The sequence below is a fragment of the Vanacampus margaritifer genome, chromosome 1, assembly GCF_051991255.1.
Source record: "Vanacampus margaritifer isolate UIUO_Vmar chromosome 1, RoL_Vmar_1.0, whole genome shotgun sequence".
In the NCBI taxonomy this organism is placed as follows: Eukaryota; Metazoa; Chordata; class Actinopteri; order Syngnathiformes; family Syngnathidae; genus Vanacampus; species Vanacampus margaritifer.
In genome coordinates, this window is record NC_135432.1 from 33,618,043 (window position 1) to 33,644,331 (window position 26,289).

The 26,289-nt window shown below is 42.1% G+C and overlaps 1 protein-coding gene and 1 long non-coding RNA gene across 2 annotated transcripts; one reads left to right on the top strand and one right to left on the bottom strand.

Moving 5' to 3' along the window:
* LOC144040414 (uncharacterized) lies at positions 1-25,197 on the bottom strand. Its single transcript, XM_077554585.1, has 36 exons — positions 25,040-25,197; positions 24,812-24,968; positions 24,129-24,703; positions 22,350-22,370; positions 22,205-22,267; positions 21,051-21,104; positions 20,892-20,936; positions 20,736-20,762; positions 20,480-20,524; positions 20,216-20,260; positions 19,947-20,000; positions 18,114-18,182; positions 15,775-15,843; positions 15,163-15,231; positions 14,279-14,347; positions 13,063-13,131; positions 12,912-12,980; positions 12,715-12,783; positions 12,564-12,635; positions 11,423-11,491; positions 11,264-11,335; positions 11,040-11,108; positions 10,850-10,918; positions 9,183-9,251; positions 8,872-8,940; positions 7,758-7,826; positions 5,866-5,934; positions 5,694-5,762; positions 5,537-5,617; positions 5,424-5,459; positions 5,297-5,333; positions 4,276-4,833; positions 3,254-3,507; positions 2,976-3,168; positions 323-517; positions 1-220 (listed from the first exon to the last, which is right to left on the bottom strand). Exons 1-36 carry the CDS (start codon positions 25,040-25,042, stop codon positions 213-215), a joined length of 3,630 nt encoding a protein of 1,209 aa, XP_077410711.1. The 5' UTR covers positions 25,043-25,197; the 3' UTR covers positions 1-212.
* On the top strand, positions 12,416-18,918 carry LOC144040423 (uncharacterized). The gene is made up of 4 exons (XR_013289725.1): positions 12,416-12,805; positions 12,923-12,988; positions 13,084-13,145; positions 18,409-18,918. It is a non-coding gene; the product is annotated as an uncharacterized LOC144040423 (long non-coding RNA).
* Positions 25,198-26,289: the final 1,092 nt, after the last annotated feature.

The following is a 26,289-nucleotide window of genomic DNA, read 5'->3' on the forward strand; positions in this document are numbered from 1 at the left end:
AGACCTACAGTGGTGAGGGGCTTCATTTCCGCAGTGCGTTCCTTGCTCAAGTAGTAGAAATTCTGTCATTTGCTGCTTCATGCAGAGACTGCATGAAAAAATAAATCTGGTCCCATGGGGAGAAGAAATACACGGCCTCTGTTCCTGAGTATGAGCGATGAAGAAAGGTAGACTCTGAAGCAAACTCCAAATCTATACAGTGTTGCCTTCACTCAGCCTCCTAATACAACAAAACATGAGAGAAAAGCAAAACATCGATCAGAAGCAAAAAACAAAACAAAACAAAAAAGACTTCTGGACTACTTTGATTATTGGATTGTACCAGTAGATGTGGCTAGCACACAAGTCTTCTTGCATTCCTCCTCCGTGTCAAAGCGGTTCTTGTTCCCGCTGCATCCTCCGAACCAGAACTGAGCACATGCGTTGGCCTGCTTGTCATAGTACCAGCGGATGGTGTACTCACGGCACAAGCCCTGATCCAGAGCCAAGGCACAGCGAGGGTCCGAGGGTGAAGCCGCTGCATAAACATTACGGGAGAAGTCACAGAAAATTTTGTTTTCTATCTGTTGTTGACCTGTCCAGAAAATTGCACCTGAGAGAGTTCTAAACTCAATCACAACAGGAAAGTCCTTTACAGAATGTAGTCTGGATAAAAAAATGATTGGTTTAAACTCATTATGACGTGTCAGCCACAAACTGCATTATATATACAAAACTAGTGGGATGAGGAATGTATGATTTTGAACTTTATCCCCTTCACTACAGTAAGTCTAAGGGTGTATTCAGACCTGCACTGTTTGGTCCACTTTAAACGGACCAGAGTTCGTTTCCCACGCTGATCCGGACCTTTTGTGCAGGTCTGAATACACACAAACGAATCCTGGTGCGGACCAAACAAGCGAGGTGGTCTTGGTCCGCTTCCAAACGCACTCGGTGCGGTTCGCTTCGCAGTCTGAATACAAACCACGGCTGATCCGGAATATTGCCCGGTAGAGAATATTGTGCTAGATTAATTCATAATCATCTGTATTCTGTTTAGCCACGGTGTTGTCAGCATGTCCACCCCAGACAGGACAGAGCAAGCACAATCCCCCAGGGCCCCCCAGGGCGCGGCAGCGCCAAGGCACAACCCCCGGGCCCCGCAGGGGCCACCGACCGGAGAGCAAACCCACGAGGCTGGAGCGCCCCCCACAGCCCGCGCCCCAAGCCCAACACAGCAGAACGGAGCACGGTAGGCCCACCAGGCACCTACCGGCCCACAGCCCCCGCTCCACCCCCCGCCCCCCACCCACACCCGCCACCCAGCAAAACCCAGCCCCCCCATCTGCCCCCAGTCCCCCAAAACCCCAGACACCCTCCCAACCCAAGGATCCCCACACCCAGCCACCCATACCACCAACCCCCCACCAAGCCGCCACCACCCCGACTCCCCACCCCTACCCCCGCCAGCCCCCCAAACCCCGGGGACCCCCCGTACCCAGGCATCAGTGCTGGAGAGGGCACCCGCACCCACCCCACCTCCAGCCGCGTGGTGGGGCGGAACACTAGGGGCGGAAGGGGAGATGGGAGGACTGGGAGACGGGCGGCACCCCCGAACCCCAGGCATGGGGAAAGGTCCTGGTCGTCACGCCAGCGTACCTAGTGAAAGCTAACCCTGTTACTGAGTTCGCCAGCTCGCCGTATGCCGAGCTCTACCCCTACACCGTGGATGTGATCCCACCCAATGTATATACAAGTGTGTGTGTGTGGTGCATTAAAATTGGGAGCAGGTGAGATGGAGCAGAGGGAAATTATATCCCCCCGCTCCGATCCACCTGCTTCCCAGAGATGTGTTGGTGAGTGTATGTGGTGCATTAAAAAAAAAATAGTGGGCGGGTGGCGCGGCGGGGATACAGAAGGGGGCCACAGCACTGCTTAATACTGCGGTCTGCCCCAACCGATGGCTCCCCACCCCGACACACCTGTCCCTCCTAGTTGTGGGGTGCATTAAAATTGGAGGGGAGTTGTAGGGCGAAGACGGTGTCTCTACCCTACCACATCCAGCCAAAGTGTGTGTTATGTGCCTTATGTGTCTATTAACAAAGTGTATTGTGCCAAACTAGTGCAGTGAGTTAAGAGGAGCGACCAGTGAGGCCTCTCCCAACCCGCCGGGGGCAGGAGGCGCACCCGCAGGACTTTCTGTGAGATATATGGATTTGTCGCTCTATTTTGGGGGGGAGGTTATCCAGAACATTTGTGAGGTTAACGACCTGACTCACAGACTACATTTACATGCAGTCAATAATTTTTTCAAAACCCAAAAATGTGCAGTATTCGGATTTTGAAAGGTCATGCAAACACACACAAAAAACAACAACGAATATGCTATTATTTGGGATTATAAAAGCCTGAGTAAAACCCCGGGGTTACCCCTTTTCCAACCCAAATATTTGGTCGTATAAACGCGATCGGGATACCTCCTTTGAACGGTATTTTACACACAAATAGAGGTAACCAAAAGTGGCGAAGCATGGCGACGCAACACGAAACAAACCTTTTGGAGCGAGGAGGAACCCGACTGCTTTATTAGTGTGGTGAGTGACATCAATAGAACGTCTTTTATTGACCGTAGAAAGTTAAAAGCCGAAATGAGGTTTTCAAACGGATACATTAGTCAAGAGGCATGTTTCATTACTTTTGTCCATATGTTGTATGACATTGACAACATTATGGGGCGGCATGGCTCAGTGGCAGAGTGGTCGTCTTCCATCCGTGAGGTTCTCACCCCTTGAGCAAGACACTGAACCCCAGTTTGCTCCCAGTAAGCAGCCGGCCACTGGTGTGTGAATGTGTGTGTGAATGGGTGAATGTGAGGCATTGTAAAGCACTTTCGGCACCATATGGTGTAGATAAAGTGCTATACAAAAAAAAAAAAAGAAAAAAAACATTCATCTGTTGAGACCAAGTATAATTTTGGAAATCTTAGTAGGGTCTACCTTCAGGAAGAGGTGTAGGTGTAGGAACATACTGCACAGATGCGCCTGATGATGATGATGATGATGATGATGATGAAGCATTTAAAGAAGAAGAGTCTTCTCTGGACGAAGGAATAGGTTGGAATGCTGTGTTGCCACGGTTAAAGGTGTCCCCACGCTCACTCCCCCAGCGTGTTGTCTCTGCGTGCACTCGCTTTTGGCAAAATAACAAAAGTTCATTACAGTGGATCCTTTCTGCAATTGTCTGTACACATTTACATTGTAATGGCCGTCCATACTTGTCCTGTGCTGGATCCTTTATGGTCATACTGGAAGCTGTCCACCCTGTCCCCATGGTTGTGGTTGTCGGGCTGACGGGTGTTCAGGAGTTCCCAGTCCGTGGCGGGCTGGTACCCATTGATGCCTTTGGCATACTTCCCATTGTTACCATTCCTGCCGTTGCTGTGGCCATTGTTTCCATTAGTTAGTCTGTTATATATCAAGTCTCCATTCTCGTCCTCGCAGAACTGGCTGACCAACTTGGATTCCAAAGCTGCGACAGAGCCACAACATAAAAACCTGCTCTTGTGGCGTGCCCTTTCTGAGAGATTTGTCACCCAGACTGAGCAGGGACACAATCCAAAGACTAATCACAGAGATTTACAGCCTCGCATGGTATCGCAACAAGCAGCTAGCGTTAAATTATTTCACTACTTAAGATTCAGGAGCACACATTGATGTTTGTTTTGCAATTTTCAAGCAAATGACATTACCAGGAAATATGTTGTGACTTATCATGTCTGTAACATGCGTCCATCAAAATCCTGCAAGGATAAACAATTACAGCACACGTTTCACCCCCTTTTTTGACCCTCACTGACATTAGCGTTTGTGAGGGGGCGGTGAACTCTGCCCCCGTTTACCGTCTGCTTTCCTTACCATGATGAGCAATGAGCTAAGGAAAGGATACTTGCTGAGCACAGAGTCAAAAAAAAAAAAGAATGTTTGGATGGAAGTTTCACTCGTAGAGGCAGCACTTCACCAGGCCTTCAAATAAGTGTGCCAATTGTGTAGCAAAATATTTATGGTGTTCTCACTATTTGGCAAGGAGAGATTGTTGTGCTCTCATTTTCAGTTGCTATGCTACTTTATTATTATAAGTATTTATAAAGTAGTAACAAAACAATACCATTATAGTAATGAGTATTTTCATTGTCGAGCCAAGTATTCCCAAAAACTGCAACTTCCTCACACCTGTTTGGAATTACCTTAGATTTTACCCTTAGTGACTACTACAATGTGATGGCAGCAATGCTTTTACCTGGCAAGGTGTTGAAGTCATCAATAAGAAACACGTGCTCGGTGTCAGGGTTCGATGCGATCAGGTTGAGCTCCCTAAGAAACTCTGCCTGTGTTGGGTCCGAGGTGTTGACAATACCCAGTGCAAACATTTCGATATTGGCAGCGTGAGCTTCACGTACGGCAATATCGAGCTTCACCGGCTCCCGTTTGTCCGCCTGTCCGTCGGTAATAACGATGGCAACTTTGCTGACTCCCAGGCGTGAACTGTAGAAGGCTTCCTGGGTCGCTTTGCGGATGGCCGTACCAGTGTAGGTGCCCTCTCCCATGTATTGAATGTTCCTAATGGCCTGTTTGATGTCTTGTTTGGTTCCATAGCGCGCCAGGTTGAACACCAGCCTGACTTCCAGGCTGTACAGTACCAGGCCGATCCTGGTGGAGTTGCGGCCCACCGTGACTCGGTCCACCAGTGCGTTGACAAAGTCTTTGATGATCTCAAAGTTTTCTGGCCCCACGCTCTCAGAGCTGTCAATGACAAACACCAGCTCCATCGGCCTCTCCTTACACTTGATCCCACATCCTGGAATAAGAAAGTGAGAATGGGAACACATGACACTAAAAGAGATTATGGGGAAGTTTAATCATTGTAAGTCATGGAATGTTTAACATACTGTTTAAATTTTGTGCCTTTTACTGTTATTTTATTGTTTTAATTAATTTAGTGCTGTTGCTGTTGGCTTGATCCCCTGATGTGGAAATCATGATGAAGAAAACTGTTAGGATGCCAATTCAAATTAGACCGAGAAATGTATTGGCCTTTCAAACACCTGTCCTGAATTTAGCTGTTAGAGACCAAAGTTGTACAAAAGATAGTAAAACACGAAGCGTTGGATACGTGCATTCAAAAGTTTAGAGAAGGTCAAATCAGGTTGCCATGTAAAAATTATAGTTAAATGTTCACCCGAAATCTCCACTTTTTTTGAGCGGTGCATTATTTGTTGAGAAAATAAATGCCTTAATCATAACATAGACAAACACCTTACCACAAATTTCTTTGATCAATCTAATGACGTCCTCCCTCTGTAAGAAATACACAACCCACTCAGCACCTCCATAGATGAGATTAGCATTCACGTACAATGAAAAACCAGAAGAAAAAGGGAGACTCACTGTGAGGCCTGTTTCTCCTTTGACTCCGGATCGACCCTTCGATGTGAAAAAAAGACCTTTGAGTACTGACAGTTGCATTTACAATGAGCAGTTTGCAAACAAAGTATACTCACGGGTTGCCCCGGGTTCCCTGGGTCACCAATATCTCCTTTGAAGCCCTTCAGGCCCCTCTCCCCGGCAGAACCACGGTCACCCTGTCACACAGTCCACAACTTCAGCAACAATTACATTTAATCACATCAAATTCTAAAAGTCCAAAATTGCAAGCACTTTAGCTCCAGGAAAGCCTTCTCCAACGGGACCCCGTGGTCCTGTCACACCCTGGACCCCTTGTTCACCCTATAAAAAAAAAAATACATGGACAAACACAGAAAAAAACCCAACAACAACAAAAATGTGTTTTTGTTTTTGATAGGCAACTAAATGAAATGAGATAATCTACCTTTGGTCCTTGGACTCCTACACCTGGTGGCCCCACTGGCCCCAAGGGGCCCGGTCGGCCAGGATGACCCTGAAGCGCAGAGTATACAGAGTACATATCAGTCACATGTTGACTTTTTTTCTTTTTATACTGTACATGATTTCTTTTACTGTATTATCTAAATAAATAAAGGAAACAACAGCACCAGTGTCTTTACTGTGCAATGATTGTCTTCCTTTCTCAGAATACTGAAACTAAGGTTCAACCAACCATCCATCATTTATCCATCATCTATTCATCCATTATCCGTCCATCATCCTTCCACCCATCCATCTATCATCATCCAACCATCCTTCCACCCATCACTCATCCATCCATCCATCCATCCATCATCCATCCATTTATCTAACATCCCGCTATTCATCATCCATACATACATCATCCATTATCCATCCATCCACTCATCCATCCATCTATACATCCATCCATCCATCCATCATCCTTCCATACATCCACCCATCATCCATCCAACCATCCATTATCATCCATCCACTCATCCATCCATCCATCATCCATCCACCCATCATCTTACATCCATTCATCCATCATCTTTCCATCCATCCACCCATCCATCATCCATCCATCAATCCATCCATTACCATCCACACATCATCCATCCACCCATCCATTATCCATCCATCCACTCATCCATCCATCCATCATCCATCCACCCATTCATCATCCATTAATTCATCCATCATCCTTCCATCCATCCATACACCCATCCATTATCTATCCATCCATCATCCATCCATCAATCCATCATCCATTACCATCCACCTATCCATCCATCCACCCTTCATCCATCCATCCATCCACTCATCCATCCATCATCCATCCACCCATCATCATACATACATTCATCCATCATCTTTCCATCCATCCATCCCATCCATCAATCCATCATTACCATCCACACATCATCCATCCACCATCCATCCACTCATCCATCCATCCATCATCCATCCATCAATCCATCATCCATCCATCCATTACCATCCACCTATCCATCCACTATCCATCCATCCGTCCATCCACTCATCCACCATCCATTATCTATATATCCATCATCCATCCACCCATCCATCATGCATCCATCCATCCATCCCATCCATCAATCCATCCATTACCATACACACATCATCCATCCACCCATCCATCCACTCATCCATCCATCCATCATCCATCCACCCATTCATCATCCATCCATACACCCATCCATTATCTATCCATCCATCATCCATCAATCCATCCATCCATCCATTACCATACACCCATCCATCTACCCATCATCCATCCACCTATCCATCCATCCACCATCCATCCTTCATCCATCCATCCACTACCATCCATCCATCCATTATCCATCCATCCATAATTCATCCACACATATCCATCATCCATCCACCCATCCATCATCCATCCACCCATTCACCATCCATCTATCCATCCATCCATCCACCCATCCACTTATCATCATCCATCTACCATTTATCATCCAGCCATCCATCATCCATCCATCCATTTATCCATCCTATGCAACATTGTACTTTTATTTCGACATGCCCTCTTCTGATACAATCTGTAAAAATGCAGGTCTACAGCCTGCACTAATTCTGGATAAGATATCTGAAGGCATATGTGTGTTACATCTGTTGAGTTTCCTAAGCCAAGCATCAGACGCGTAACCTAAATAACATGAATAAATAACCCAAATACATACATAAATTAAACCATTCGCTCTCTGGCGAGAGCCAAAATTTGACTAAAAGGTGTTTGATACACTGAAACCAGGTTGTGCGTCATTTTTCAAAATGTGTTGATCAAAGGTTGATTTGAATTTGAAAACGTACCCGAGGTCCTGGCAGTCCTTCACCTGGAGGTCCTGGTAAACCAGGCAGCCCTCGGAAACCGATATCCCCCTAAAGCAGCAAAAAACAGGTAACTTTGAAACAACGTTTTTTACAATTTATATATATATATATATATATATATATATATATATATATATATATATTAGTTTGCCTTGTTTTTTTTATCTTCAAAAGATAATTTCTTCTCAATTGCCTAACCAGAATAAGTAAAGGTTAAATAAATTAAATGTAAAAAAATAAGGGTGCAATGGGAACCAAATTGAATCGAAAATCAGTTTCAATTTAACCGAACCAAATTGTTATCAGATTTACCAGGTATAAATTGGTTTGATGCTAACGATGATTTGTTGTTTATTTTATGAATGTAATTAACTTGAATAGTTTATACGATGGATAGCTTTTACATTGTCATGATTGGGGTCAGCTGTTTCTGTTTTCCCTTGCAGTTGCTGGGGAAACAGCTGGAGGGCGGATCCCGCCAAACACTCCTGCTGCCCATTAGCTCATCAGGCCAAGATAAAAGCCCGGCAGAAAAAGCGAGGAGTATTACTCTGTGACTTTACTCACGGGACCTGAATAGTAGCGCTTCTCCGTGGATCTACTCCGTATCCCACACTACTCGCTGTTTTATCCGCCCTCGGGCGTGATCTTGTGTTTCCTTGTTTTTGATTAAAACTAAGTTACCAGCATCCCTGCCGTGGCTCTCATACCTTCCTGCATTTGGGTCCTCCACTCCGTGACCATAACATACATGTTGTTACATTTAATATACACGACAAAGGCTACAGCTAATCCCACTGAATCAAACTCATTCAAATTGCTCCACTTGAACATGTGCCGTTCTTTAATAATATGGTACTGCATATATCTATATACGTATCAAATAATCTTTTATTGGAGAAATGCTTACATTAAAAAATATTAATTTCCAGATTCCAACTAATTACTTTGAAATAAAAAAAACAGACAGTAAGCCTTTATCTATGACAGAAATAGAATTTAGGATTTTTTTCTTTTTTAAATATTGACTTTCACACTGTATTTTGAATTTATTCATTTTTCTTTCTGTCTTTCATTTTATAGAAGCCCTCACCTTTGGACCGGGAAAGCCTATCCCGTCTGGGCCGGTTTCTCCTGGAAACCCAGGTAAACCAGGGGGGCCCTAAACAATATATAACATGCATTTAAACAAATACAGACATGACATCACTAATAATGCAGTGAATCCAGTTTATCCTGTTGAACCCTATTCTACTTCATAGCTCAAAGCAGCCACTAAATAGTAGGCAATCAATTGCTCAGTGAAGGGTGAAAGGCTGAAGGATGCAATGAGTTGGGAAGAAGATGAATGGCGGAAGTGAACAGGTTTATGGGCAGACAGACATGCGTCCATGCGTAAATCACCATGGGGCCGGGATAGCCTTCTCCTTTTGGGCCAAATGGACCTGAAGGGCCTGGATCTCCATGGTCTCCCTATGGCACATACAACATACAAGTCAACTCAACTCAACTTTATTTATACGGCACTTTAACTCTTTGACTGCCAAAAACGTTAAATAACGTTTAGTAAAATCCTACAGAGGAGCGCCAAAGACGTTAAAAGACGTTTACCAAGTAAGTTTTTGTTTTTTTTTGGAAACGGGTGGAGGAAAGCCTTGGCTAGCTGTGCTGAAAGTATCAAGCAGATCTAGTTAGTATAATGTCTATTTTTGGCCCCTAGATGGCAGCGATGACTCTCTTTGGACAAGATCGGGTAGGCGTCAGTAGTAGAAGACGTGTGGCGGAGCTAGAGTGTTGAGGGGACAATGACTGAGAAAGCGAAAATGGCGACCGGTGGCAAGCAGCTCACGCTTGATCGTTTTTTTCAAAGAAGAGAAGCATCAACCAGTGCTAAAGAGCACATTGATGACGACGATGATGATGATGGTGACTCCGAGGTTGACGCCGAAGTTGGAAGCGTTGACGCGGCGGCTATGATTACGTCATAAAGCCTCACCGGCTAGCGATGCTAACGCCGGAAAACGCGGAGCACAACCGAGCACTTCTGCTCAGGCGGAGGTTCAATCGGACGACGAAGAGTGCCCCGAGTCCAATGCATATTCATCGGAGGAGTGGGTACAGTCTGATCACGGAGAAGACACTGGTTATGGACTACGATGCCACCATGAATGGAGCGGATAAGATGGATCAGAACATCTCTTACCGCCCGGTATAGGAACTGAAGGACATGAGGAAGCCAGACGTAACACCACCGTAACGTCACCGTATCATGATCCTGAGAGTAGACTTGATGGCAACATGACCAAACACACACTGCAGTATATACTTGCTATTCCCCGGAAAAAAAAGCCAGCAAAAAAGTGTAGCGTATGCAATCGCAGTGAAACTAATCTGTTGTGCAAATCCTGCTGCGTCCCCTTGCACGCAGGGGAGTGTTACAAAAAGAAAAACTGTATTTAAAACATCCACACAATTGTAAATAGTACCACGGTTGCACACATTTGTAAATAGTTTGCCAAATTGTTTTGTCAAATTGTTACACTGTTGAATGTAAATAAACTTATTTTGCTATCAAAAAACACTTTTTCATTGTTGGTGGTAGTGTTTTACAGAAGTAAAGCACTGTTTAGGTGTTTGTGGCATCATTCATGGAAAAAAAAAGGTGTCAAATTCACTAGAGTGCATGAAATAATATCGTTTCACAAAAAGCTTGATTTCTCCGTATTTTGTTTCAAAACAGAGCATTTGGGTGGAACTAACCATTTTCTATTGTTGATTACTGAAAAACGGAATAAGGTAGAAACAAACTTTTTCTGATGAAAGATGAGAGTCCAATCTTTCATTTGGTAGTATGTGTGTTTCCATAGTCCAAACACAAAATTTCCTGTGAACCTTGAAAGATCAGTCAAAATGCTTAAATCGGCTGGCCCCCCCGGCATCCCTTTTCTGAAAACGTCTGGCAGTCAAAGAGTTAAGCAACAATTGCTGAATACCAAGTAAAGTGAGCATAATACTTGCTTGTTGTAAAGCACAAATTAAATAGAATACAGCACAAGCAAAATGGATTTCACCTTTGGACCGGGTAGCCCATAGCCGGTCTCCCCAATCGGACCAGGAGGGCCGCTTGGTCCAAAATCACCCTAGAACACAAATTACAGCTCGTTAGGAGTTAGCAACTGACTCTACATCAGTATCATCTTGGCTGTCTTTTCAAAGTCTTTATATATAAAGAAGCAGTTTGGCCTTTGAAACAGAACTTACCTTGGGTCCCATAACAAAGCGTCCTGGTGGACCAGATAAACCCACCCTGCCTTGTGACCCTGGTTCACCCTTAATAATTTAATGAAGACAGTAGAGGGTCAATATTTGTTGTTTGTTATTCCTCATGTCATTCATGCGATTATAAAAACTTTTTTTTTAATGTGATTTGCATTGAAACTGTCCAACTGGAAGTGCATTCTCATGACGGCTAAACAAATCCTCACCTTGGGTCCTAATGGGCCACTTATGCCAGGTGGCCCAGTCAAGCCTCTTATTCCCCTCTGACCTTGGTCACCCTTAAACGGTCAAATGGAAAACACAGTCATTAATTAGTCAAGTACAGCACAGCAAGATCCAACAACAAAGTAAGAGAACTTTTTTACCTTTTCACCTTGTGTTCCAGTCCCAGGTGACCCTTCTGCCCCCCGAAGGCCTGGAACTCCTGGCTCACCCTAAAGGCACATAGCACATGTGATTGTGCTCTAAATCCACGGTTAGGTCCAGAAGTATCAGGACAATGTCAGAATTTAAAAAAAATATGCCTAGAAACAACCAAAATAGAGGTTACCCACACAAAATATCCATCCTTTCATTGTCTACACCACTAATCCTGTGAACTTAATCCTGCCGATTTAAGGGCAAAAGTCTACACCCTGGACTTCTTGTCACACAAATCAGTGGGGCTTTAACAGAGGAGTATCTAGACATTTTTCATTGGGTGGCTCACACTCTGCGGTCCGTATTCATTTTCATGCTTCTAAAGCCCACTGAATCATACCATCTGCAGCAAGGGTTGCATGAAATAAAATGCAGTTGCACACATATACAGAACCTTAATACACACTCATAATACAAGCAGGAACAGGTCGAAGTAAAAAGCTGTTTTGTTGATCCTAATTTACTAGATAACACCATTTTCTTTGCCATTGCTATGTTTTTGTGTATTACTTCGTAGTCTTCCGCTATCTCATGCATGCATTGATTCGCTAGCTATTGGCTAGTTAGGGTATAGCTGATTCGTTCTAATAAACACAATGACACAAAAATCTCTTAATCCTCCACCATTCCAAAAAAAAATCTTCTTTTCTTTTCTTTTTTACTTTGGTTTGCTTCTGCTTGTACCATGTGTGTGTTGGACAAAATTGCTATATATGTTCATTTTATTTTATGAAACCGTAGCTGTGGATGGTATGATAAACAATAACTTCTCCACCATGTTGTTTGAAAACTGTGGAGACTGATCTTGATGGTAAATAACTAAAGACAGACTCTTGTAGAGGTTTTATTAAGATAAATTGTAATTGTCTTTTAAAATTCAGTGAACACCAATGAACTGTGGCAGCAAATCAAGGAATCCAAAAATAGGGTCGACTGCATCCACAGGTGAAAATGGCAGGAAAGTCACAGCTATCAAAACCTTTTCCTAGAATCGGCCGCTCTCTGGCCACCATGCACTATAGGTCTCTGGGTCCCTTCAAGTACTTTGGACTTGTCAGAGACTAGCAATAAAGAGCTTAAAGTTACCTTCTGTCCAGGGGCTCCGTCCTCCCCCGGCAAGCCCGGTAAGCCCGATATTCCTGGCGATCCTTGCTCACCCTGAGGACAAATGGGAAAAAATGTTTTGCATTTATGAGACATAATGGTGTAAGTGATGAAATTTGACAATTACACACACCTTATCTCCATGTTCTCCTATTCCTCTCTCTCCTGGAGAGCCAACCTCACCCGGCAACCCTTGGTCACCCTGATTCAAACAAGAAAATATGGTAAATGCCTCAAGCCTCAAATGTCAGATTATACAACATAATAATGATGAATATTTTTTTTCTTTTGACACTTTACAATTAGCATTTCTTGATTTGTTGTACAAACCTTGGGTCCAGGTAGGCCATCTCCCTGTGGACCTCGTAGCCCTGGTGGCCCTCTCGGACCCTCAACGCCCTGTAATGGTACCACATACTGCAATGTGAGAGTGTGCTGGCCACCAATGACAAATGTTGTAACAACCCTCTTGTGTACTTGCCTTCTCACCCTGGATGCCCAGACCTGGTAGGCCGACGAGGCCTGCAGGACCAGGAGGGCCAAACTCCCCCTATAAGAACACAGGTCAGTAATGACACCGGCATGTAAATGTTGGTAAGGTTGGTTGCATATGCATTACATTTTGGGCTCTATTTTCGGTGCATCTGCTGTGGAGCACAAATGCCGGTGATTTCTGATGTCTGCATCAGAGCAAGGCTCATTGGGTGTTTTTGCCAATTCGGCACGGCATCATTAGTGTTTTAGAGATGAGGATTGAGACAATTTGGTGGCAGAAAGTCATTCTAAACCTGACACCTGCTCAATCCATTCAAAATACCTGTGCAGCTGCTTTAGTGCATGACTAGCCTGCCACAGTTTAAATGAATGAATGAAAGGAGCCACATTGATTGGCCCTGGTTGAATTCAGCTGTGACTACTCCCACAGCGGCGCAGCAGCTTGTGGTTGCCTGCGAAATTATTAGGTCGAACCTGCCTCTGTGCAAAATCACGTCACGCTCAGTGCACAATTTTCCCCGGTTATGAAAAGAGAGCCGTCCATCTAATGTATTGAAATATTGATTTGGATATGTAATGTTAAGTCCATGTACCAGCCCTTCGCAATGTCTTGTTGAAATTGGTCTTTTCTATATATATATATATTTTTTTCTGATAGTACAGCACACACATTTTTCATGCATATTACTCATGTTATTAGCATGTTTGGCATATGTTTACACAGAATGACACAAAACTTCACTGATTTCCACAAAACCTTGAAGAGGTGACTGTAGGGCATGGGCCAGATAGATGACAAAACAATATACACTTTTATCACAAACATCTATATTTGTATATGAATAATATTAATCAGTCTTACCCCTCTTAAAATTAATTGAAATGAATGTGTGATTGTTTAACATCAGCATAGGTGACTAGTGTATGAATATCATTACACATAAGTACCTACGTGTGCCAAAATTGGTAACCTGGTAAACTATATACACACAACCCAACTTTCCCACATTCATCAGTTGTAAACAGTGAAGCTTCTCCACTATTCGAACTTTTTCCGCTCCATTCATCACCTGCTCCAGTCCTACAACATGCATTCAATGGTGGATGCCAACTCTTGAATGTCTTCACAACTTTATCTTCATGCCTTTGGGAAACCTACACAACCAGACTGCTTATTTATGGCCTTTTGTCTTCTTTAATACCTTGTCTCCTTTAATTCCAATCCCTGATAGTCCTCTGGGCCCCCGTGGCCCCTCCAAGCCTCGCTCCCCCTATGAGCAGTGACAAAGAAGTTACTCCATGGCAGTAAAGAACATTTGATCATAAAGACAGTCTAAGATTATCTCCTCAAAGAGGCAGTTGCTAAGATGTTGATTTGATTTATTGTGATGATCCTCTTATATTATTATGCCAATTGAGACACTCGTGGTGTGGGAAGGAAGGTAATTCTTCTCAGAGCTGCTGTGAATCATGTAAAGATTGGTTTAGTGTGAAGACACCATCCCCGAGTCTGCAGTCAAATCCTCATTGAGGATAAATGCCAGCAGAACAATCTCAAGGGCGTTTGCTAAGGCACTGAACATCTCGCTTGACTTTCTAAAAGTCTAAGTCTGTACAGTTTGATTCTCTGCAAGTTTATTTTGTCAATGGTTAAAACAATTTGCTCGAAAAAAAAGGTACAATTTTATGATGTACAATATCTCGGTCCATATGACTAATGAACATAAGACTATATGTTAAGCACCAGCTCAATCATGCGTCACCTCATGGTGTCACAAGATGTCTGTTGACAAACATGGCATTTTTTCAGGTGACTGTTGCTTGCTCACGCACTCCAATGAGCACAACCACATGCCGAATCCTATGTGGAGCTAATGCTAGGCATATTGCATTTTGGAATGTAAATTACCAGAAGGGCTTTGTGTAATTAACACTTGGAAACTCAACCTTCTGCCATAGCACCCTGGAATCTGGGTCTTGGCTAAAGACAGTGGATGTAGTTGAATTGAAAATTCATGCATGACATCAATTCTGCATGGATTAATGAATGGAGAAAAGCCTATTGCATAAAGGTCAAATTACATACCTTTGGGCCAGGGAGACCTTCTCCCAAAGGTCCCCTTTCTCCTTGGATTCCCTGTGGCCCTTGAGGCCCCTGAACACAACAAATCAAGAGAAACAAGTGCAGTAGTTTTCTTGCTTACTTTTCTGGATATTGTAGTGTTTGCACTTCCTCGAAAAAAGTTTTTGTAATGTGAAAAATTATATACCTACAGTGTTTGTCATCTACTAAACCAGAGAATAGATGACATTTTAAGGGGTAACATTTCATTTGGAAGCAAAGGGGCACAATATATGCCAGTTCAGACTAGGAATCTGGTGTGTGTGTGTGTGTGTGTGTGTGTGTGTGTGTGTGCGTGTGTGTGTGTGTGTGTGTGTGTGTGTGTGTGTGTGTGATATGTGTATACTTTAATTAAATGTTACATTGAACTTTGACTTTAATTTGTGGCCAAATCTCAAGAAGTGCCTTTTTAGGTGGTATAAATATTACCCAGATATACTGTAAATTTTGACAAAAGATCTTGGTACCAAAGGTTGTGTTTGAAATGAAAACAATGAAAGAGAGACTTGAAAAAAATTATGATGAAAACGAAAACCTTTTTGGTTGAGTGACTCTGGAATGGTTCTGTTTACTCACCAGTGGTCCAGGCTCACCAAGGCCCACTGGACCTATTGGTCCTGGTTGCCCCTGGAGACCAACGTTACCCTGTTGAGATGAGCACAAACAAATACATAGTAGACGTTTCATTTTGAATTCACCCTTTGGCCTCACTGTCAAAAGCGCTGTGTTCGAATCTCAGCTCATGCCTTTCTGTGTTGGGTTTACATGTTTATTGCGTGGGATAGTTATGGGTACTCTTGTTTATTCTCATGTTTCAAAATAATTGAAGATGCTAAACTGTCTAAAGGTTGGAATTTGAATACTAATAGATTTAACCTACAACCCCCCCCCCACCCCCCTCTAGTATTTGTTTATAGAGCATGTGTTCCCATTCAACACGTGACAAAGCTACTTCTTGGGTAATGATTACTGCAAAGGGCTACCAGTTTGATACACACTTCTGAAATTGCAAATTTGCTCAAATTACTGTTAAGTATATGTAATTATTAATAATTATTTATGTTTAAATTTAAATGTACTCAACATGTTAATTATTAACCATAATACGGATTATAATGATTTAAAAGTCTCATAGTATGAAAATGCACTTTTGTGGGGTTTTCTATCAATAATATGCATCCCTGGCCTGTCTACAATCCAACCAAGTATGAAAAAAGTCCGTCCGAGACTTCTTAAGCTTTCTCCTCCTTTCTAAAATGTGTGCTTCAAACGGGCCGATTAAAATTCCGTGACTTGGTGACATCAACAAGACACGGAAGTGCACTCGCCCCCGTCCCCTCAGGTTAGTGGCACCGCCTCTGGTAAAGGCTTGTCACACCCACTGAAACTCGAGAAGCTGGCTGCGCCTTTCTTTTTCTCTCCCTGCTTGCAAATGCTCCATGGAGAGGGAAACATTGATCAAGAAAAAGTGTTTGCTTCCTTCGTCCAAGTCTTTGAGAAGACAATGGATTCATTTTATTTTTGAAGGACGTGTACCGACAGCATTTTTCGAGAGACTGTTTTTTTAATGAAAAGCCTGTTCAGAGCTGCATTTGCAAACATAATGGATCAGTCCCAACAGTGTGTGACACAACTGCAAATGTGAAAGAAGAAAGTTTAACATTTTATTTTTCTTTCAGCCTTCCTTCCTATCCTTTCATTTAGAGATGTGCCATATCATACCTTCTACCATATAACTGGTGTATTTTTAGTGCCTAAAGTGGGATCTACATTTGTTGTGTGGAGGTTGTTTGGTTACAAGATGTCAGATATGATAAAGCAGATGGTGGTTGGATAATACTGAATACTGTCAAGTATTGTTTGGCCAAGATACAAACCGCAGTGATTATTTTACCGTGACTGGCAACTCGCCACCTAGTTGACGTGACTTTGTTATGGTAACCGGCCGCTAAATGGTCTCGACGAGACGGCTTGCACGTTGTGACCGCGCAGTGGCCTAAATGTGTACATTTGTGTTATCCATAACCGCTTGTAAATGTCTACAAGCATTCACAGTAAAATAATGCTCGCAAAATAACCACTGCCTAAACAATCGCAAACTAACACTACAACAGTCTTTGTAGTAACATTATGCTACTTTTTTTTTTTTTTTTTACGGTAAAAAGTTATGCCACTTTTCCACATATTAAAATAGTTCTCAAATGTGTAAAAGACATGTTTGTCTGGCTCAAATTGGTACGGTTGAACTTGTAACACACTGATTCTTTTCGCCATGGCTGCCGAGTCGTTTCCATTCACAACGTTAGCACATTGGCTACCGGAGCCAAAATCACAGCCCCTTCCAGAGAGAAGAGTGTGGCCTAGGCATGGCCTGGTGCAGCTATTTACATAAAAGTGACACGCCCCTAAAACAGGCTGTTTTAAACAGAGTGTTTTTATTTTCTGATTTAGGGACAGCAAAATTTTTTTATCCAAAGTCAATTTTGACGAATGCATGTCACAGACATGTGTTTTACACATTTGAGAACTATTTTAGTACGTGGAAAAGTTGAATAATATGCAATCAATAAGGTACAGAACAGGTAAACTTCAATATGCAACATGTTTTTCTATAAATGGCTGTAAGTTTTTACAATTTCAAATGATCACTTCTACAATATTGATGAGCTATTTGGTGAGCTATTTTTAGAACAGGCCTGCGGGCTTTCCATGTGCTATTTGCGGGCTAGCTAGTGCGTGGGTGTATCATGTTGGTGCCCCTTGATTTGCAACTGTAATTGTAAGCAAGAACTTGAAATATGGAACACAACAGAAAGCCAATTTTTGATTGCCCCCTGCTGGTCTTTAAATATAATGCAAGTTGATGGAAATGAACAGAAATATAATATACTCCAGGAATTAATGGAAATATTAACCTTTTGTCCTGGGAGCCCGATTCCTGTTTCCCCTTGGATTCCTGGTGGACCAGGAAACCCCCGTTCACCCTACAAAGAGAGATACAGCAAAACATAAAGTGCATTGTATTTGTGTACCTTAATCACGTGGAGATTATTGGACTTTTGGAATGTGACGCTAAATGGATTAACATCAAAATATTTGGTATATTTTAATGTTTCCCAGTGTACAAGCAGAGGGCACACAAGAGCTGGCAAGTGGGTGCGGAGATGTTTGCAAATTAATTCTGACTGAAACTATTTTTTCTCTTCTCAGCCCTTCCAGACAAGTTGGAACAACGCTAAAACCTAAACATTAGTCTGCCATTCAGGTGATACGGGGCGACAGGCAGACAATCAACAGGAGCATTCTTCCAAAATAATTAAGTAGTGAACGGTGGAAGGATTGGGTGTGCCGGCTTGTAGCACAATTGGCAGCTACAAAACACAGCTGGGGGCTCAGAAAGTTGAGAACAGACAAATAGGGTGACAAGATAATAGCAGATGTGATACTTCATAGGGGTTCATACCCTCTATAGACAAACATGTTACAATGTGTAATCATTTGATGAGTCAGGGTTTTTTCCTTTGGATGGCAAATTCCTTCCATTTTCACATCAAGTATGCGCTGGTAATTATGGTGTATGTACTAATGGCAATGGATATGGAGTACATTACGTTTCCAAGTCAACTGTTCTCAAACACATGCTCGGTAAAAGAGCTCACACACATATAGAGGCATGCAAGGAAAAATGAGGTGGGGTTGATGCCTTGCTCAAGGGCAACTTGGCAGTAGTTAGGAAACAGACAAGCACTCCAACCATTAGGTGCCATTTTTACATTTCGTCTGCAGCAGGAGTCGGACAGTCGCACTGTGATTCTAAAGTCTTTACAGATGTGCTAATGATGTTTTATAGCGTCATGCTTGTCCGCAATGATGCTGTCTCAGTTTATTTTACAATTTGGGGATTGACTTTCGATAAATTGTGAAAAACAGAAAAAGCAGGTTTGAGCAATTTATTCACAGACACTGACCCAGTGACGCCATTGTGAAACAGAATTGCATTCCAATCAGATAGGGGTAGAGTTTATGCATGCATCGCATGCGGTTTTGCAACTGAAGGTCACCTTTGATCAATTCTCTTGGAATAGAGAAAGCAAATAGTAAGTTTTCTGTCTGGCTGAGCTCCAATACAACGGATGGACACGTGAAACTCTGTATGCGAAGTTCAGGTCTAAACATCACCTGTGCTTGCATTTGGATATTCCATTTGTTTACACTATTGCATATTCCTGGTTATCTTGCCTGGAAACCTGAACTCATTCACTGCCATTGACAGCATAGAACATTGAAATTCATTTTAACTATTTCTATTAGTTTAAAAAAAAAAATCACTTTTGTTAACAAGAGTATGAAAACCTAGGGGGAAAAAATATTGTACATTTAGAACAGATATAAAATTTGTGATTATTTGTGAGTTAACTAGTGAAGTCATGCAAATAATTACAATTAAAAAATTTAATCGCCTGACGCTCCTAATTTTTAATAATCTTTTCTTTTCTTTTATTTTCTTTTTAATCGTGTCAGGTGATTTTTTTTTTTTAAATTGGAATTAATCGCATGACTTTAATAGTTAAGTCATGATCAATTACAAATTTTATATCTGTTCAAAATGTACAATACACATTTTTTCTAGGTTTTTATATTCTTGTTAACAAAAGTGGGAACATTTTTAAACTAATAAAAATAGTTCAAATTAATTTTTGACGTCCATAGCCGACAATGGCTGTGAATGAGTTAATTAAATTACTTACTTTTTTACCAGTCACCCCTTCAGGTCCGATATCGCCAGGGGGACCAGGCAAACCCTGGATAAAAAAAAAATTAAAAATTGTGATCACTGTTTGACGCAACACCACATTAAACTATACTATAAAATGTTGGTGTTAATAAGGATTATTTTGACTTGAGTTAAATTTGTACTTTTTTCTAGTACCAACTGGCAACAGATTAATGAAGTGAATAAAAGATTACAAAGATAAATGATAAAATCTGCTTTTGTGTTGTCAAACAATGATTTTACCTGAAGTCCACGATTTCCCCTGGGGCCAATGGGCCCTTCAGGACCCTGTAAAACGGAAGACGGTGTCTATTATTAAAAGCAAAGACCGATCAAAAACGGTTCATTCAAAATCAATTGGGTGAATAAGGAATAAGTCATACAGGATACGTATTGAAAGAAATGCAGCTATGCATATAATTGTAAACATACTAAAATATGTCATAATATCATAAATGCGTAGTGATACAATAGGTAAAATGATTATAAAAGGGAACAACAACATACTCTGTCTCCCTTAATTCCAGGAGTGCCACATTCTCCTCTCTCTCCCTAAAAGAGAATAAAACAACACGTCAACATGAAATGGAATAGCATTAGAACACACTGAGTCAAATTTATTTGGATGTCTGAGCCAGGAATTAATGCAATCGGGGGCATCTTGCTTGAAGTCAAAGAAAAGTGAAGTAAATAAAGAGATACCTGCAGGCAAGATGATCATAAGATGAAAATATTTCATCATAGTTAGTTGTTTGTACAATACCTGCTCTCCTTTGTATCCTGGTCTGCCCTGTATAAATAAACCAAACAGCATAGTGTTGAAAACCATGGTATGTTTTAGCATCTTATTCATGAGTTCTTGCATTGCAAGCTTGATTACAAATAAATAAGTAAATAAATGAAAAGGTTTGGCGTTCACCTCAGCTCCCTCTCGACCTGGCAGTCCGCTGGGCCCGGCGTCACCCTTAGAGAAAAAAATGATTTGAATTAGGATTACAATATTGTTTGGACGCAGGACTAAGCAAAGATTTTGCATGCTCTGACAAAAACAGGAGAGAAGTTATTGAATGGGCAGCACCTTGTGTCCCTTTGGTCCTGGGATGCCATCCTCCCCAGAACGGCCTTTCTTGCCCTGCACAGAAAGCCAGCAACAGAAAACAGGAGGAAATTACTCAAACAAAGAATATTAGATATTTATTGGTCAGTAAGTGAGATGGCAAGTAGGGCTGGGTTTAAAATAATCAATATCAAATTGATTTTCCTTTTCGAGCGTGATATTGATTATCTTTTTTCACAGAAATTAACAAAAATATATACATTTAAAGGCCAATTTTTTGGGTATCTTACTGTATTCTTAAAAAACATTTAAAAGCATTTTCTTACATTTATGAAAGACCTGACTGATTATACTTAATGACAATTCAGGTACTGCCTCTGCAAAATTTTATTTGGAATTTAATGTTTGTAGACTTTTTTTTAAGAAGTATTGATGTTCCATAATTAATCAATATTGGATTGAACTGAAGTGAATTGAATCGAATCGGAAAAAAATCCAAACTGAATCAAACTGAACTCTTGTGAATCAAAATCGAATCGATTGATGAAATTAGAATCAATACCCAGCCCTAGTGACAAGGACTTTATTACTTGCAAATAGATTTCTGGCCTTCATGTTTGGAGAAATACAGTATTTGGTGTTTCACATCTTAAATCATGCAATACAGTTTCTCCTGAAGCTTTGAAGTCCAAGAAGGTCTGGAGCCAAGGAAGCTTCAATGTGAATATCTAGTGTTTTATGTACTGATTTGAGTGTTGCAGCTGGAGTATGCCTACATATACGGTTTTCCTCAGTGCAGGCCCGCTGCCATGACATGAAACAGTGTTTGCTCTGAGTATTGGCTTTAAAAGAATAATTACTCCTTGAAGAATACATCAAGCAAACATCTCTTTGTGGCTGAGTCTCATGTAATCACTTTGGCAGACGAAGAGACTCTAGATAAAAGAAATGCACGGAACGTGTGTACACGCACGGTTGTGAATGATGACGATTTGACTGATGCCCATGTACTGTAAATATCTGTTTAGAGCTGTTCTCAATAAAGTCAGTAAAGAAGTCACGGCCTTTGCACTGCTCCAAACCACTTTCCAGACAAACCTTGTAATTATGTCACTTGTTGGCATCAGCGTGTATCTGTCTGCAATGTCTCGATGTTGCAAAAAGTGAATACTTACAGCAGGGCCGCTGGGCCCCCGCTCACCCTTCTCACATGCACACAGGCTCTGCACAAGGGGACACTTGAACACAGTGAGGACAGAGACCGTTAGAGGCGGGAGGACATTCAGGGACACAAATCAAGTGGTGAGTGTTTGGGCTTACCCCTTCTTCTGCCAGCGTTGTCTGCAGGGAGGGGAAAAAAATACTTTAACATTAGCGCTAATACACCACGATTCATCAGGAAAGGAAAGTAGCTAAGCATGCAGAGAATCTTTCAATACTGTCATTCGTTGCCGGGTAACGGAGTGATGCTGTCAACAATGTTTAGTGCAAAGATGCAAGTCTACTCGGTTGGCCTTTATCCTTGCGTGTTGTGCAACCTATATCACCTGCAACCCTTATTTTCTCGAGTTATCTGAAGGATTTGGTGCGCGTGTTCATTCTTGCTCAGTCCTACTGCATCTTGTTTTCCCACGGACATTTAATGGGACGCATGTGTTTGCATCTACCAGATGTTTCACTGCAGTACTGGACTGCACGTCATAGTAATCAACTTCGCATGGCTGCTGTGATCCCAGAACAAACGTTTCTCTTATCACTACTATTCAACATGAACAAAGATGCTCTCCATCTAACAGAAATGCATATAGATGTGAGGGAGTGATTTTCATGCTCGAGGTATTTATCTAAATGAATTACTTTTTCAATCAGAGGTTGAGTTAGACCTCTTGCCGCATGAATCTTTATCCATCGTCCTACAAACAATCAATCCATTTGCTGCAGTATAGCCGCTTATCCTGTTCACGGTCACAAGGAGCCGATCCAAGCTGACTTAAACACCCTGGACCGGTCGCCTGTCACTCACAGCACACATAGAGACATATTGACTAGGGATGTCCGATACCACTTTTTTCAGACTGATACCAGTAGGAGTACTCAACTCACTAGTAGTTACTAAAACCGATACCATGAGTACTTTTGATACAATGAATGAATAATGAATGAACCACTAGCGAATGTCCTTTTCTGTCCTAACATGACAGTGCCCGCTTAGACGAAATTCACAACTTCATACTTTGTACGTCATTCATGCAATGGCTAGATGTCCAAAGACTTTTATCCACTTCATAGATGCTTTCAGAAATATTGAAAAAATAACCATTTGGGTTTGATCAGTGCCACAGAGTAAATTAAGAGTCTATTTGGTCCCACTCTAAACAAAGTAAATTTTACGCTTAAAAATGGAGGAACAAACCAACAACTTCAGGTTGGGAGACAGCCAATCTACTCCTTGAGCCAGGCAGCTCCTACTGTGTGCTAGTATATCGCTCATCACCTGGAATCATAATTCCAAGTGACCAAAAATTGGTCTCCTTTGAGATATGAGCAAACAGTAGCAGGGGCATAGCTCAGGTGGTAGAGTGGCAGTCTCCCAAGCTGAAGGTCGAGAGTTCGTTCCTCAACCCTTGTGCAACTTTTGGTTTGTTTTTTGATAAACTAGTCAAATTTAGTCACAATCCTTGCAAAATTGACTTAGAATTTCTGAGGGAAAAATCTTTCAATAGTTTTTTTTTTTCATGGGATGGCAAATTCTCTCATGCATACTAAAAATACTTTGAGTAAAATTTACTCTCGTCCAAGTGTAAATGTTACTCTGTTTAGAGTAGGACCAAATAGACCAGTGGTGTCCAAACTCGGTCCTCGAGGGCCGGAGGTTTTGGATGTTTCTCTTCTCTAATACACCTGAAGCTCATCAGCAAGCTCTGCATAAGCCTGATAACGATCCTGTTCATTGGTTGGAACAGGTGCGTTGGAGCAGGGAAACATCCAAAACCTGCAGGACTCCGGCCCTCAAGGACCGAGTTTGGACACCACTGGAGTAGACTCTGTTTATAGAGTAAAATTTAGAGCATGCATGCTTTCTGGTCGATATTTACTCACGATCTCTCGGACGACTTTTTCCACAATGCCTCTGTCCTGCAGGTTATGAAGATAGCGTGAGGCAGGCGAACTTGCAATTAGCCGCAGCTGAGCAATATTGGCAGACTCCTTGGCTTCAGGTGTAATTCCGACAGTGAAGAAGTGGACGCCTTGGTTCTTGGCTTCGGCCACGGCTGCCGATATGTCCGGGTTCCTCGGGTGCGAAATACCGTCAAAGAGCAGAACGGCCACCTTGATGCTGCTGGGGGCCGACTCCTCTAGGTAGATGCGCGTGAGGTTTGTGATGGCGTAGGTGGTGTAGGTGCCATGTCCGATATATGTCATAGGAGCTATGCGGGCCTTGAAACTGTCGGGACCCTGCCACTGGTTGAAGGTCTGCTCTATGATGACATGGCTGCTGTACTGTAGGAGGGCCGAGCGGGTGACGAGGCTGCGGCCGCTCTGCATGCGGAGGCCCTGCAGTCGCTCGGCCACTTCTGTGACAAAACGCTTCTCCTGGGCATGATTGTCTTTGGCGCTCTCTGAGCTGTCAATCAAAAAGGATAATTCCAGACTGCAGGCATCATCAGTGAGTGCTGAGAAGAGAAAGTATAAAGTAATGTATTATCTCATGCAGTGTCAATAGTACGAATAACTTTGACAACATTAAAGTTCATTCCTAGAGTTCATTCAGACGCACTTACATTTGCCGTTATGTGGCACATAATTGGATGTATATTGCCTGTTTTTCCTCTTAGTGGTCACCTGGTCTTCATATCCTCTGTAGTCCTGTGCCCAAAGACCCTGCAGCCCCCACAGGAGCAGAAGCCAGTGCACCGAAGGCATCAGTGGCATGGTCTCCTTGAATGGCAAGTGATGACATTGAAACCATTAATAAAGCTGAGCAGTCAAAACAAGCTAGCACAACTCACCATGTGGATACTTTTTGTCTCCAAGGTGATCAGCAATTTAATGCTCCCCTGAAAGAAAAAGCATTGGGGGGGAAATCTGTCAATAAGTTGCAGATGGTCTACATTCACAGTCTGTTAGATTCCATATCCACAGCCTGCCGGTATTCCAGAGCTGAATGGTTTTGTTCAGCAGCTGACCAAAAGAGGCATGTGTTGTGGTTCTCACATTTGAGCCTTTCTAAAAAGGTGCAGTAAGTGAAAGAAGGACCATCCCTTTTTCTGAGCTCACTGAGTTCACTCCCATTTCTGGGAGGGGGACCTGGGGAAGCACCTCAAGACAGCGCGGGGGCAATGAGTGCATTGGTCCTCTTACATGTCATTCATTGTCCTTTGTTATATTTGCGTGTTCCACTCAACACTCAAAATTGACAACTTTAGAGAATAATAGTAACAAATTGTCACCGGCTATAGAAAAAATAAGGTTTAATCATGACTGGCATTGCTAAGCAGCAGAAAATGATACATGTTACTTCATCCATCAATCCACAACTGAGCTTAAATGCATGTTTTTGGAAAGCGGGAGAAAGAAAAAGTACCCGGGAAAAATTAAAAACAAACACACATACACAAGAAAGCGGGATACCATGCAAACTCCACGCATGAAGGCCAGAGCCAAGATTCAAACCCCAGAACTGTCAGGTAGGTGTACTAACCAATACCCGACTATGCTATTCTACTTTGATTCATTACTATGATAATAATGCTTAGTGTTTACTGATATTGCCAAGTGGAAATTAGACAATGGGCACTCATTACCAAGATGGCAAGAGCACTAAAATCTTTAAAAAAAAAAAAAAGGTAAAAAGAAAAAAGAAAACTTATTCAAACCCAAAAACGTGTAAATACAGTTTTTTATACTTTGTCCTTCACTCCCAAAAGTGTATTGATACTTCTTCTTTTTTTATCATGTTTTTTATGCTAGAGCATAAAGAAGGCTTTGATGCAGCTTCTGACATGAAGAGGTGGCTTAAAGCAATGGTAGTTATTACAAAGAACGGCCAACAGGTGGCAGCAGAGTATAAGAGGTCAGCTTGGGCCATGTTGCAACAAGCTCTTTTTGTCTGTGTTTTCACCAGGAATGTAAATATTGATGAAACTTATCTATATTCTAATGCTAATTGCTGCAAAACGGAAAAAGATACAAATATACTTTTTTTTTGCTAACGAAAGAAGAGACTGTAATTTTTCTTTTAGTAGGTTCTGTGTTTTAA